We start from the raw sequence: 14,936 nt of genomic DNA, 5'->3' as shown, positions 1-14,936 counted from the left end.
TAAGAGGGTGACGATGAGATACAAGGAGAGAGAGAGAGAAGGCGGGGAAGGAGGAAGAGAGAGGAAAGTGAAGTCTCCTCGAGCTTGATAGTACCGGTATGGCTGTGTGTGCTTCTGCCTTGATCTATGCGTCCGTCTACCTGGCCCGGCCTTGACTCACTTGCTCTCACCCCCTCACGTTCCGCAGCTTGTCTGTCCACGGATGGATGGGTGGATGGATGCACAATACACAATCAATCGGTCACACCCACAACCCTGCCCATCCATCCACCCATCCATGGGAAAGCAGCAGCAATCCCAGAGTTTGCATTATACTGGGGTGGCGTCCGACCCCTCTTTTTGGAAAAACCACCACCACCATCACTCCAGTTTGCTTTTCCTTGCTCCGCTTTCTCTACCGTATCTGCGAGTTGCCTCTCTTTCTTTCCACCTTTGTCTAGTTTTTTCTCACTCTCTTGCCTTACTTCCTAATGCACAATCACCAATCAACATATTTGTTGGCTCTAATGGCGACACATGGCTTTTTTTCTACCCTTTCCTTCCCTTTCCCTTTCTTACTTACTTGCTATCGTTATTTTCTTATTCCATTTGCAACCCCTCGTTCCTTTCCTTCCTCCGCACCCATTGAGAAATGGAGGGTGCAAAAGTACTTGTTGCATAACATGGGGGAGGGGGTTTTCACTTGCCCTTTACTTTTTTTTAATTTTTTCTTTCTAATTTTTTCTTTTTCCACTCGACTGCTATGACTACGGTATTGCTGTCTGTCATATCATATCTGAACGAATGAATGAATGAACGGGATGGTTTTTGCTCGGCAAGGATGGATGGGTTTGTGGGTGGTTGTTATTTTACTTTTTTTTGCCTTTTTTTTTCGCTTCAAGCTTCGTTATGCTTGACTTGACCTACCGGTATTTGGCTGGTGAGATTGGATGGATGTGTGCTCGGTATTGCATGGTATGGTATTATATTCATTTACTTACCACGTACTTCTTCGCCTTCGCACTATTGAATTCTTGTCTGGTGTTTTTTTTTTTTTGGCTTTATAATGCTTATCTTCGTGTCTTGTCTGTTACGGCACGTCCAAATGGTAAACTTTTTTTCTTCCTTTTCTTTCCTTTCATGGCTCCTTCTAACTCGGCTTTGGTGATGGGCGTTTTTTATTCTATTCTTCATTCTACCCTTCTCCTCTTGCTTTTGATAGTACAAACTTACCTTTTTCTATTCTCTTAGCTCTAGAATAATCGCCTTAGCTCCTTTTTAATGCAAAATTAAAAGGTTTTTTCCCCCCCTTCCATTTCACCCCTAATTGTCCTATTTCACAGTCCGCTGATTCATACGTTATCACCCAACGATCACCAGTACCGGTATTCCCATCGCAATCCTGAACCCGTCGAGTGGCGTAGAGCAAAGTAGAGTGTGGCGATTATTAGAGGAGGAAAAAAGAAAAAGAAAAAAAAACTGTTGCACTCGAGTAGATCCCGAAACCTGACACCTCATCCTTCAATCCTTTCCCCCGGCCGCTAAATCCCCAGGATGATCCATGCTTGTCAAATTGCGGCTGACATGGGCACAGCATTGTGGGGAAGGGAGTGAAAAATGATTTGAAAATAAGAAAATAAATAAAAAAAGGTAACAATGTACGAGCACAGTACGAGTACTGTACTCGTACCTTTCTCATCGGCATGACCGTAGCGATATGATCATATCAGCACGGCGCGGCACAGACAAGCGAGGCCGACCCAATTCACTTTATAATGAGTGACACAGCCTCATACCCCGAACTCTTCTTCGGATTTGCGCCAAGTGTAAATTTAATAGCGATGGGAGGGGGTCAACGATCAGAGGGGACCAAACAAAATCGCCATTTGCCAAGACACTTTTTAGTCCACCGTCCGCTGAGCCCCCCCTATTCGTTGACCCCCTCCTACTCGTATGCTAGTTGGAGCGCGCTAGTGTTGGTACTCGTACAATACCAATACTGGTATCCACACTCACTATTACTTACTAACTACCGTAACGACAACGAGGACTTCAAAGGAATGTACGGTACTCCAGCAATTGTGGTTCGCACACTACCGTACAATAACAGTAGGATTCTCAGCCAGGTCTGCCCGTCGTACCTGGGGGGTGCCGGTTTCATGTATAGTGCTTGGTCGCTTGCTTGCTTAACTTACGGTACTCGAGTACGGTACTCGTACTTGCTGCTCCAGCTCGTATGCAGGACATGCAGTGGTTGAAGTGAGGAGCCAATACGAGTGTGCAGAAATGGCGGGATGATTGGTTAAACGACGAAATAGGGAAACCCCCCCCCCCGCATTGGCGGCAAACGGGTTGGTGTTTGGGTGAGAATGATTTCGCCCAACTGGCTCCTATCGGTACGAGTACTTCTCTGGCCTATCTTTGCTTTGGACATGTGGATGTTTCTGCTTAGAGTCTTCTGGTTGACGGCACCGAAGTGGTGGTTGGGGCGGTTGTGGGTAGGTTGGGGAGGTTTCGATTCCTGCGGTGATGGGGGATTCGCTCGGTGGGTAATTCCTGAAGGCTGTGTGGGTCATTCTCGGAGATGATCGATGCTATCTGCACGATTTCTTGTCTGGGTTTTACAATATTTCAGGCGGTTAATGATTATTTATTATCCTGAATGACGCTGTTTTTTGGTGGAAAATTGTCTTGTCCTACTATTTTCTTCACTTGTGTGGACCCGGCCATAGGAGGATAAGTAGTGAATGGATTAATGGAATTATGCATGTGGTATGCACCCCTCCCTTTATCGTCCAATGAAGGGTTAGAAGTGATTATTACCGTGCCGTAGAGAGGGAGAAGAGAGAAAGTGTCGTGTGTCGTGTGCATATATAAACCGGTACTGGCTCACTCGAGCGGTGTGAGACCCGAAATTGGGTGAATCTTTGGAATAAGTGCCGGTAGAGTATTGTTCCCGGCCGGGAGGAAATTGGTGGGAGTGTGGGATTTGCGGGAGGTGTCGGTGTAGCTCTACGAGTATGGTGTTGGGAACTGATGGTCATTGACCGCGAGATCTTTGGAAATGGGTGTTCCACGCTGTACTGTACTCGAGTAGTCGGGTTAGGGTTGGATTAGGGTTTGACACTGATATTGACGGCCGGTGTATCGTACAAGTGGACTAACGGCTGTCAAGGGTGGTTCAAAAGAAGGCTTGAAAGGGGGAACCTGGCTTGGCCGTCCAAAAAGGCATTCATCGCCATGTTATCCCTTGACCAGCAAGACATTGAAAATGTCGCGCCACCTCCGCCAGTTTTCTGAGACATAGATGACTAACGCGAGTTTGACTCTGTACCTTGGTATTCCAGTGATTGTCAGCATTGTGCGGATCGCAGGCGCGGTCATATACGGCAGTGAATATTAGCTGTGGTCTAAAGTCTACTTAAGTACCCAATAGACTGCTTTTTAACCTCCGCCTCGAGCGTTGACAAGGGCAGCACGAAATTTTCAATGGCTTACCGGTCCAGGAGCTAGAATCGCATTGCCAGGTGGTATTGGGGCGTCAGCTACGCCCAGGGGTTCGCATCTGCGGGGTCTGTTCTTCGGGGATTTTGCAAAGAAGGCCTTCCGTGATTGAACACGGGGGGTTAGAAGTTGGGATAGAAAGAGGGGGTGCTATAATATCTTAGTAAGCGAAAATAGCAAGAAATATTCATGAGGCATGAGGTTCTTCAAGCAACTGAAGGATATTTGTAGGACGTATAGGAACTTTCTGCTTCTTTTGTTGTAATTTTATTTGTTTCTTTACCTTCAACCCGCTTCAAATATCATTGTTTATTTATTCTTTTGCTAGAAGGGGTTCTATCCTATAACCCCCCGGTTCGAAAAAGTGCGCTCCAGCCCTTCGATCGTCTTTTGATCCAACCCCCCCCTTCATTGCAATATTAGCCATAGGTACCCAAAACCAGGAGTTAAAGAGCCACAACGAAAAATATAACCCCTCCCCTGTTTTCGGGTACTTACAAATACGTACCGGTATGGCCTGGGACAAACGCTCGAGTGCGATATTCGTACGGTGATAGACTACCGGTACTGGTGTCCCGATAGAGAAAGCCGTTGTGATGTGTGTGGCTTGACAACATTCCGATTAGTAGGTCTAACCGCGGAAACGTAGGATGGCGCAAAAAACACTTTTCAACCCACATCAGGCTTTGTGGTGGTGCGCAACCGCCACCGATTGCTTATGTTTCGAAACCATTTTCTTCGCTTTTGTCTTCGTTTTTCTTTTTCTTCATTTTTCTCTTCCCCACATTATTGGTAAGACAAACGGCCGTCCTAACAGGATCCGCTGATTTATTAACTCCTTCCGATCACCCCCCTCAACCCCCCGTTCAGTAGGCGGCCCGTGTGTTCGGTTATCAGGATTTGATAATTTTATTCCGATTTTTTTGATCATGAATTTTGTCGAGTCTACCATACTCGAGTATTGCTTTCCATGCGCAGAGTCGCTTATTTCCTTGGCGCACGCTCAAGATTTTAGAGTGTATCGATAATAGATTTATCCTTCTGGGATTCTGAGACATGATACTACATGTACCAGTACTCGAGTACCGACGAATCCGGCGCTCTGAACTTCTTGCATGGAACTTGATTTATGCTTCCGGGTCGTTAACGGCGCTGTGCTATAGCTGCAATAGGAGCGTCTAATGGAACGATTGAAAAACAGGGAGTCAAAAAGGTATCATAAAGGTGTAACTGAAGCAGTTTCGTAAACCCTAATACTTTAGAACTCTGTAACTTGTTGCAAGGTATCATAATATGCAAGTAGCATTAAATAATAAATGTGCAATAGTAACCATAGGGGGAACAAGAGACAGGGGGGAGGTATTCGCCCGCATGCCAAAGTTTAGGCCAATGTGCGGTACGGTAGGTGATTTCAGGAAGTCTCGATCCAAAACAGGCTGGCCAAGCGAAGTGTTTGAGAAATTGATTGATGGCTAATACGGCAACTCGGTTCTAAAGGGAAAAGTAAGAAGGGACTGCAAAAAAAAACTCGGGGGGTAATCATTCACCAATAGACTAGTAGAGCAGGTACCGGTAGCGGTATGTAGACCCAAGTAGAATAAGTATGGCAAACAAAAAAGGAGAAAAGGACAGCAGGTAAAATAGTGCGAGATGTACCGTACGAGTACAGTACCGTCATCCTACTCCAGCAGAGCAGTCTAAATTCTTCACCGGGTGCGCCATACCAAGCAGTTTGCCACAATATTACGCAAATTAAAGATCGCCTTCTAGAGGAACGCTTTGACGCTGTCCTTCCCAAAAGAGGTATCGGGGTCAGCAATTGGGAAAGGATATTTTGAGGAATCCGCAGATGAACTTAAGATTTTCCATTATTGACCGATTTAGCATATCCGGGCATCGCTCGCACGTCCTTCTGAGACCCTATCAGGAAAAGGCTATCAGTTATCGCTTCCTTTCTTTTTCTTGCTTCCCTCCCCCCTCCCTTTGCTTCTCCCAATACCGGTATCTCGCCAAAAGGATTCAATTCATTAGGCGTATGATATCAGGCTGTGATAGATCCAGTAACATTATGCACTCCGTATCCGCGTCCAACAGCAATAACAACAGAAGCCTCCTTCCCCACCTTATAAAACCATAGGTATTGGCTTTTGGCCAGCTGCGTAGCAGGCTCCTTGGGGGCTTTGTTTTATTATCATCAATCCAAGTTTTACCTAAGGATGGAAGATCCTTCACCTACTTGATGGCTCTTTCATACCGTAGCTGAACCTCGGAGCCAACTAGACCACGGGTAAGTGCGGAAAGGATGAGTGCCGATAGGTAGAGTTTTTTTTTTTTTTTTTGGGGGGGGGGACAGGATAATCCACTTTCGATGATGAAAAACATGGACTTTCCGCCCTTCGTCACATCCCCCTTCCCCTCCCGGCAACGCACTCAGTTCCCTCGGTTATAAATTGTCTGTGGGTGTTGAATGCTGCTCGCGTTTACCGCCTAGCTTGTTGAGTGAGGGTTTAAAATGTGAGGGAATGGTGATTTTTTCTCGGTATGCATTTGTCTTGGGATATATGATAGGCTTGAATTTGCTGTAGAGATGAGCGAATAAGAGAAGGGGGGAAACTCGAGGGCTCTATACGAGCACTGAACGAGTGAGTGCAGTAAGGTATGATGAGAGAGGAGAGGCGGCCCAGGAACTGGATCTAGCTCTGCTCTATGATAATAGGAGAACGGTTGTTTGTTAAGGAAAATACGTACAGTACTCACACAGGCTTGGTGCCCCTTCTCGTGCCGCATCGAACCGGAGGTCGCTCGATCCGGAAGAGAGAGACATCGTGGAAATTTTTAACTGGAGACAGGGCTGCATGTTAGTTCATCCCTCATACCTCACACAATTCCCCTTGGAGTCAAACGGCGGAACAAATAGAGGAATATGCGAACCAAGGGTCCAATGCTGGTATGATACTGATGTGATTTTGCGGTACGACAACTCCCAAGGAGCATAGCGTGATGATTTACCCTGATTTGTGTGCGATAGACCTTAATAATTGCTGCGCTCTTGTCAATCCTTGAGACTGCTTCATTCTTTAGCCACTGTTCAAGTTCGCTGCCTGTATATGCGGTACTCTGCCCCCGTTGTGCTGTGCTGGATGGTAGGCGCCGTAACCGGCTTCCCTCTGCGTTTCTGTCTATCAGTAGACTATTGTATCTCCTCTTTCTCTCTGACGCTGCAGGTTTCTCGTATTTACCGTCCGGCTCCCATCCGCCCAGCCTTGTTTACATGTCACTACCATTGTTGCCTCAATAATATAGTGATAATATCATATCTGGGCAGGGTGAAGCGGTGCCGATACTGGAGTGAAGTAAGGCTGTCAAGCAAGCAACTGCAAGTGGGAGAAAAGGCAATGCTCATCCAGGATTCGCGGAAAAGCAGAATCGACGAACCTGGTCAGACGGCCGGATGCGCATCAGGATTGGGCTGATTCGGGAAAACTCTCCGTAAGACAAAATGGGAGGAGTCCTAGGAAAACGATAGACCAATGGACGGAAGTAGAATTCAAGCATTGAAAGACGCTCTGTCCTTCTGTTTCTGATTGTCTCTGTCGTCCTGATTTTGACAGGTCGATATTGTTGGGTTAATTATGTTTTGTTTTTTCGTCCCTTTGTTTTTTTCTTTTGAAGTTTTCCCTGGTCAAAGATGTGGTAATTTTCCTCCCCGATTCTTGTTCAAGCCATTTCAGGGATCATTGGATCAACCCTTGCCAATAACCATCGTTCCGGGTCATATTATGATCACCTCTCTCCCATTCCTTAGATCCTACTGTACGTATCTCCTCTTTCCCACCTCTTTCCCACCCACCTTTACAGGCAACGTAGCGAGCAGGACCTTTACGTGCCACTTTTGAAAGGATGAAACAGCCCGCCTACTAAACGGGGCAGTCGGTTCCGAGTTCTCACGACTGATGATCCAGGACGAGCTCTGGGATTCCAAGCTGAACTGAGCGCCCCCTAGGTGTTCCTAACCAAGTACTGTACCTTATATCCTCGGCCCCTGGACCCAGTTCTACTGCGAGGTGGTCCCAAAAAGGTAATTTCATTGGCATTTGCTTCAGGGCTCCTGCACTCTCTCAAACGGCCAAAGCTCGCCCATTGTTTAGTCGGAGTCATTTGTAAGGAAGCAGCATCGTTGGAGAGAACTGTATGAGAGCACTGTTTGTATGTGCGATGTTCCTTGTCATGCATTGATATGCACCTGCTTACCTCCTCACTAATACAGAGTGTACTGTAGAAGCACGCTTTTGTGCGTAGTAACATTCACTTTCTTTCCCACTGCAGATGGGGTGCTACAAGTAAAAAAAAAACCAGATATTCCCGCTTTGTTTGTTTGTATACCAGTCCCTTTTTTTTCCTTTTTTTTCTTTTTCCCTTTTCCCCCGCACCTCTCTCTCTCTTTTTCCCGACTGCCGTAGCAGACCTGGTACCCGAGGGCCCGCGGGAGACTCAATCGAGTAAGATTTCAAGTATTGTGGGTATTATTTTACAGTATCGTCATGATCGCTAGGGAGCCATATGTGGATGCGGAGTAACATAGTCTATGGAACGTGATCAATTATTTACTCGAGTATTTACTTGTGTCAGGTTAATTATTACTATTTTCTTTTGCTCTCGCTTGGCTGCCCTTCTCTAAAAAGTCCGGACAATCAGCCCGCTATCCAGGTTCCAGAGTTTTTCTCTAACTTGCAGGTAACCCTCAGAGTTACAGTACCTCTTCCCTCCCTACATGTCGTCCTTTCCCCTTTCCGCGCGGAGTCCCCGAGACCGCTGACACGGCATCAAACCTCCCGACCCTCATAAGAATCAACTTTCTCGTCCGAATCTCCCTATCAACAGCCGTGTTCTTGTTCAGCCTGCCTACCGTACGGTATCTGTCCTCATTCCACTTCGCTTCGTGCCGAGAGTCAACAGCTCCATCAGCCATCGTTCGTGGCGCGATCCTGTACCGAGATTAACAGTTCCCCACGGTTTCAAGTTAGATCATCTCATTATATACCGGCACGAGGTCACAGTGCTAGCACTCGTACATGAACTTTGGGTTCTACAGGGCGTACCGTGTACGGTAATCTACGATTATCCTGGCATACTGTAACAACCGATCACGGGAGGAACCAGATCCTATTAGCGGCGAAAGCCTGGGAATATCGGGGCCATTTTCATTCGACCAAAATCTCGAGGAGCCCTTTCAATTGCTTTCTCTTCTTTTTTCTTTTTTTCTTTTTTTCTTTTTTTTCCCTCTCTCTTTTCTTTTTCCTTTCCCTTCGGGAGGAGGGTGGTGGATTGAAGGTACTCGAGTAGTACCGGTACCACCACCACTACCGTACTGCTATCGGTACTGGATTGTCTTAAGTTAATACTTGTACGAGTACTTGGTACATAGGGTACAGTGAGGCATGCGCTATCGTTGATTTGAGCCAATTCTGGTAAGGATAATCTTTGTCTCTTTCGTCAACCCCTGTCAGGCCAAAGCAAGCCTAGCGCGTTATCGCTAGTGCCGAGTACGTGCGAACAAAGGCGCATCCGTGCAACACCAACCACCCGCGGGGCCCAACAACCGCCAACCGTTGACTTATTCCTCTCGCAGCAGCGACGACAAAGTCACGGACCACGCTTTATCCACGCGCACACCACGCTTTCCTTTACTGCTGCTCTTTTTCCTCTTTCTTCTTCTCCATTTTTACTTTACTCTATTTTATTTTATATTTTTTATATTTTATATATATACATATATTTTCTCTTCAACTTCTGCCCATCTCCATTAAAAAATCATTCCGCATTTATTTATATATTTTTTAGACCGTTTTTTAACTGCTTTCGTCCTGTTAAAAAAAAATTTCTTCCTTTTTTAATTTTTTGCTCTCTTCTTTTTTTCTTTTCTTTTTTCCTTTTCCCTCCTGTTGGCACTTTTTGGCTCCTCAACCTCTCCAACTTGCCTCTCTCGTCGGGGAAAGGGTCCTCCTTGCCATTTTTTTCTTTCCCTTTTCACTCCCGTTGTATCCCTTCTCTCCGGTGCAGTTGAAATTTCGTCTCTTCACCCCCGGGCACTGCTTTTTGGGATCTGGAAGAGAGCTGCTCCGGGACTTTGGTGTTCGTTCCTTCTGCACCCTTACCCCCCCCTCTCTTCTCTTCTTGTTTATCTTCCTTTTCTCTCCAGTCGCTCCTTGGTTGTGTGTCCCTGGCTATCTTCAATTCTCGAAACCTTACATTTTTTGTTTTCATTATTCTTCTGTTCGATAGCTTTTTATTTTTATTTTTATTTTTATTTTTTCCCTTATTTCCTAGCCTGTGGTTTTCTTCCCTTTCTGTTCGATTATTACTTTTTCGACATTCCCCCCCTCCACCATCCCCCCACTTTCGCTCCATCGAGTCCACTGCTTTTGGTATAAGCTGGGTGGTGTTGCAGTGAATCTTATTTTTCTCATCCGGAGTTGCTACGCAAGTTGGTCAATTCCACTGGGAAAGTGAGAGAGTGTGTGTGCGAGAGAGGAAAGGGACGACTGGAAAGGGAACGATTGCTCACAGGCCAAACTGAGCTCTGCTGGCATTGCTACACGGTGCGTGTTCATTCACCATCGTGCTTCCACCTGTCCCGTTTGCAGGTTTGCAGCCGGCAGGTCGTCCGTATTTCTCTATTTTTTTGGACTCTTTTGGTTGGCCTTTGTAGCGGGGGAGAGAGGTGGACTCTTGTTTTGGTCCAAGGATAGACCCTCCTCTGCTGCGTACATACATACCCAGCTGGGTAGGGCGTCCACATCGAACGAACGAACCTTTTTTTTTTTTGCGGCTGGGATTTGTTTCGCTTCAAGCCCCCTCTCATCCGCCACAAATTAGTTTTGCTGCTTGCTTGCTGCTGCCTCTACTTTTGATTCTGGAGCCGCTAGCTGCTATTACTACTAGCTGCGCTTCTGCCACTTATTTCTTTCATTTCTGCCACTGTTGCACCCGCTCTGTTACTACTGCCGCTACCACTGCTATATTCAATCACCGCTGGTTGTGCTGCTGCTGTTACCGGCTATTACACCTGTGTGGTGCAATAGAACACAACTTGTGTTGCGTGCGGGTGTGTCTGTTCTGCGTTGTGTGTGTGCTTGTGTGTGTGTGTTTTCTTGCGTGTTTCATTATAAGGTTCAGCTTCTCCGAGTTTCCTGAGCGGGTAACTACCACCCACCCCTCCAGGCACCAAACGAATGTTTGTGACGCTAACCCTATCTTTTCTATGTAATGTCTAGGTAACCGACTGTCGATGCTTCGGACTTCCAGTAGCTGTTTCCGAATCCTTTTCTCCTCTAAAGAAATTCTCTCGTAGTGGTCATTCTTGCTGCCGTCTGGCGCAGCGCTCCGTACCGTCTTTATGACTACTCCTCACAGGGGGCTGCCACCTCCGCAGGCCATGGCTCTGCCATCGCCTACGCAAGCTTCGAGCGGCGTAGGTCAACTTCCTCACCAATGGCATGGCTCCGAGGATATGTACAAAACTTGGCTACTGGCAAAGTTGGAGGAGGAACGGCGAAAGGCCGAGGAGGAGAAGACGAAGCAGGAGAAGATCCGAGAAGAGACCAGGAAAATAGATCTCGAGATGCTGCGGGAGTCTTCTAGGTTTTTGATACCGCCGCCGTTAATACCAATCGTGCTGGCTGGGGGGGGGACTCTCAAAGGTGCTGGTGGGGAATGGTTGAACGACTATGTTTCGCAGTACATGGGACATCTTATACAACAACAGCAGCAGATGGTACAACAGCAACCTCAGCATCACCAACAGCAGGTCCACCAGATGTCGTCTGCGCAACAGTGCACGCAGGCCCCTGTGCTGCGAAGGGAGGCTCGTTCAATAGGTCAGCAGGGTGGCGGGCAAGCTCCTCATCCTCAACAGATGGGGCCGCCGCCGCAAGCGGGCATAGTGCCTCCGCAGGCGGCCCAAGCTCATCCCCCTCCTCCGCTATCACAGGGCTATAATAACCCGGCATACCCACCACCGCCTGGTGGTCAAAGGAGTGGACCACCACAGCCTCCCCCTCACCCGCCGCCGCCGCCGCCTATGCAGCAACCCGGGCCTCTCTCTCGTCTGCCAAAACTAGATACAAATGATCAAAGGCAGGCCCCGCACCAGCCGCCGATGCATACCGGAATTCCACCGACCCAAATGGGTGGACATCCTGGCCCTCCCATACAGCATACCCCACAGTCATCTCAGCAACCCCCGACTCAACCGGAGACCTCAGTGTCCCAATCCCCGTCAATATTCTTCCATCATTGGCAGCCCCCGCCTAGTACTAGCGTCGGAACCTCTACCCCGGTCCAGGCCACAGCCTCACCGCAAGGGCAACTGGGGTCCCCGTTTAATCGCCAGCCACAGCCCAACCAGATCACGGGTCCCGAATACACGAGCTCACCCAAGAAACGAAAGACTTCGACTCAACAAGGCCCTTCCGCTGCTGCTCCCCAGCCATTCTCACCCAGTTTTCCTGTCACACCATTACCCACCAGCACACGAACGCGAAGAGGTCACTCAAGGCATCGCAGTGATACAGCGGGTTCAGGAACTCGAGGGTATGAACCCTACCCAAAAACAACACCCCGAGGGCACAGAGGGTCGATTGGCGAGGGGTCAGCTCATGGAGGTGGGCCGCCGTCGGGTGGCAATGGTGGTGGATCTCATTACCCACATGATCAACACCAACATGAGCAGCATCAACAGCATCAGCACCAGCATCAGCATCAGCAGCATCAGCACCAGCAGCACCAGCAGCACCAGCACCAGCACCATCAACAGCACCAGCGTCCGCCTTCTGTCCCCCCCCATCCCCTTCCACAGCATAGACCATTTTCGCCCAAGTCGGAAGGCAGGAGAGAGACCTACCAACCTCCTGCTACTTCACAACCACCACCATCTGAGGGAGGGGAAGGGGATAATCGGAGCAAAAGTAGAAATAGCAATGGGCGAGATTGATACGGCACTCGCCCTAACGTTTTTCTACCCTGACCTGGCCACTACCTAACGACACTGATGAATCCCATTCGCAAAAATCTCGTCAAAATTGGGTTGTACCACTACAAAAGAAACATTCTGTATTTGATTTGGCTTACTAGCACTAGGAGTTTGCTACCCTGTATTACTATCACCTTTTTTTTCTTTTCTTTTTTCGTTTAAAAACCTTTCCCAACCTTCGTTTCTACTGTCTAAATACCTAGGGTTTTTCTTTTCGCTTTGCTTTCGACAGGGCCGTGCACACTTGTCCGAGGGGCCCCTATGTTTGCCTTGCTCACAATCACGGGAAAACGTTGTATTCATTTCAAGTAGTTCTAGTATCTTTTTTTTTTTCCGGCCCCATTTTGTTTTATTTTGTCAAATAGCGTATTGTGGGAGAGGCGCACCTCGGTTCTTTTTTCATTTTCTTTCTCTTCCCAAGTTGCATATTCTTCTGACTCCGGGCTTCAAGTCGCTTCCATAAAATTACTGGCTCCCACTAATCTACCGAAGGAAGGGTTCGATATCGGGATTGTAGGGGGACATTTCAAATCTCTTTTTTCTCATTGCCGGTGTTTTGGGTTGGGTTGGACTGGGAAGTATGGAAGGCGGTTAAAAAAAAAAAGCCGTCAGTGACCTGCCTGTACTGTACAAAGCATCATATATGCACATGTACCGGGTGTCTCTAGCCTTTTTAGCTAGGAGAAAAGTTAGTTTTTTTTGCTTTTTGCCTTTTCCTTCTTTCATGTCTGTGGAGAGAGGGGGTCATGTATTAGTATCATTTATCATGGTATATCAGGATATCGATATACCGTTGAAGAAGAAAATATTCAAGAACACATTATCATCAATTCCCTTTCTTTCTTTCTTTCTTTCTTGTATTTTTTTTTAGAAAAAAAAAAAACCCCCGTCAATCTCAGTCGATATTATGCTATCTGGGCTATCATATTTCATATTTCACATGTAGCTCTCTATAATACTCGTACCCGGTAAAGAAGTTCCCTTCTGTTGATCTTTCGCGCTCTCACGTGCTGCGCGTTTTCCAAGTATTGTATTACCGATATTTACGAGTACGGTAACTTAGCATCCACAAACCTGGGCAAGTCCACTTCAGCAGGTTGGTAACTTATCATAATATGTAGGGAAGAGAGAAAAAAAAAGTAAAGAATGAAAGCCAGAACAGATCTTCAAGTTGTCTGTCACCTTGTCTCCTCCGAGAACCAAGAAACCCCCCCCCCCCTTCGAAATATTGCTTTTTCCAACCAACCAAACCAAACCAAACCAAACCAACCCGCGGTATGAGGGAGAAAAAGGAAAAATAGAGAAGGGAGGTCAGATCTGTCCGTACGAATTACAGTCTTCACCATACCCACGACGAAACTGGGGCGGGTGACGAACAAACAGGGGTATTTGGTTAGCAAAGTAGGGTAACAAAAAATTAATTGTTATGATATAATACTGATCCCTGTTTCGTCTAGTTTCGTCGTGGTGACCTTCCTTCCTTCTTCCCTCCATTCCTTCCTTTCCTTCTGTGCAAATCACACGGTACATTACCTCCAACACCAGTGGGGTGCGAATGGGACACCATCCATCCCGGTGAAGCCAGCCAGCCAGCCAGCCAACCAGCCAGTTTATTACTGCGATATACAAGCACAGTACGACAACAGCGTAATATAATCTTCCCGCCATTTTTTTTCCCCCTTCACCTTGCGTGCATTGAGTTTGCTGTACTCGCAAGGAATCTCGTTAATTAAGATTGAAGGGGGTGTCTTGGCGGTGGGTAATATTTGCTTCTTTTTTAACTTTTTTGTTTTTTTCCCGTCGCCTTGTGTGATCCCTGCGGGGGATCATTTTTGGCGTTTTCTTTTTCTTTCTTTTTCTTTTTCTCTTTCTCTTTCTCCGGTTATGCATCGGTTTCTCAGAGGAGGGGAGAGTACCGCTAGTAGGATGAATAGGAGGAATTGGTTGGCGGAACTTCCGCCCGTGAGTGATTCTAGTGCGGGTGCCACCGACAGCGGAAGCTCCGAGATTGTGAGATTCTACACCGACAAATCTACCGACCACCGAAACCGTACTCTATCCGAGATCCTCTCGTCCACAAACTCGGAGCTCGAGCGTTCCCACGATTACATACAGACGCTCTTCCCGTTGCCCGAGCCCTCGCCGTATAATCCCCTGGCGCCGACGATCGATTCGACCGCCGCAGCCGCATTCCGCTCCTCCTTGGCTCTCCGCCTTGCCCTGCGTTCCAGCTTGCGCCGCATGCTGTCGTTCTATGGCTTCGATACGGCTGTGAACGCTGGTGGGGAGTTGGTCATTAGTAGGGGAGATGGGTGGGGTTCCAGGAGCGCTTTTTGGAGGAAGAGGTTCAATCATAATCATCTTAGGATCACGAGGATTATTAGGTGTCTGCGAGTGCTCGGGTGCGAGGGGGATGCTAGGC

At 47.5% G+C, this 14,936-nt stretch overlaps 2 protein-coding genes; both read left to right on the top strand.

Annotated features, from left to right (window-relative positions):
- Nucleotides 1-10,703: 10,703 nt before the first annotated feature.
- Nucleotides 10,704-12,475, top strand: GSTUM_00008256001 (uncharacterized protein; the record flags this gene model as incomplete). XM_002839946.2 has 1 exon in its annotated part: nucleotides 10,704-12,475. Exon 1 carries the CDS (start codon nucleotides 10,880-10,882, stop codon nucleotides 12,473-12,475), a length of 1,596 nt encoding a protein of 531 aa, XP_002839992.1. The 5' UTR covers nucleotides 10,704-10,879.
- A 1,549-nt stretch (nucleotides 12,476-14,024) lies between these two features.
- Nucleotides 14,025-14,936, top strand: part of GSTUM_00008255001 (uncharacterized protein) — a 2,085-nt gene continuing 1,173 nt past the window's right edge. Inside the window, exon 1 of the mRNA XM_002839945.2 lies at nucleotides 14,025-14,936. This exon is cut by the window's right edge and continues 1,173 nt beyond it. Within this exon, the coding sequence (XP_002839991.1) occupies nucleotides 14,399-14,936 (538 nt within the window). The 5' untranslated portion in view covers nucleotides 14,025-14,398.

The sequence above is a fragment of the Tuber melanosporum genome, assembly GCF_000151645.1.
Source record: "Tuber melanosporum whole genome shotgun sequence assembly, scaffold_44, strain Mel28".
Taxonomy (NCBI): Eukaryota; Fungi; Ascomycota; class Pezizomycetes; order Pezizales; family Tuberaceae; genus Tuber; species Tuber melanosporum.
This window is presented reverse-complemented; position numbering and strand designations above follow the sequence as displayed.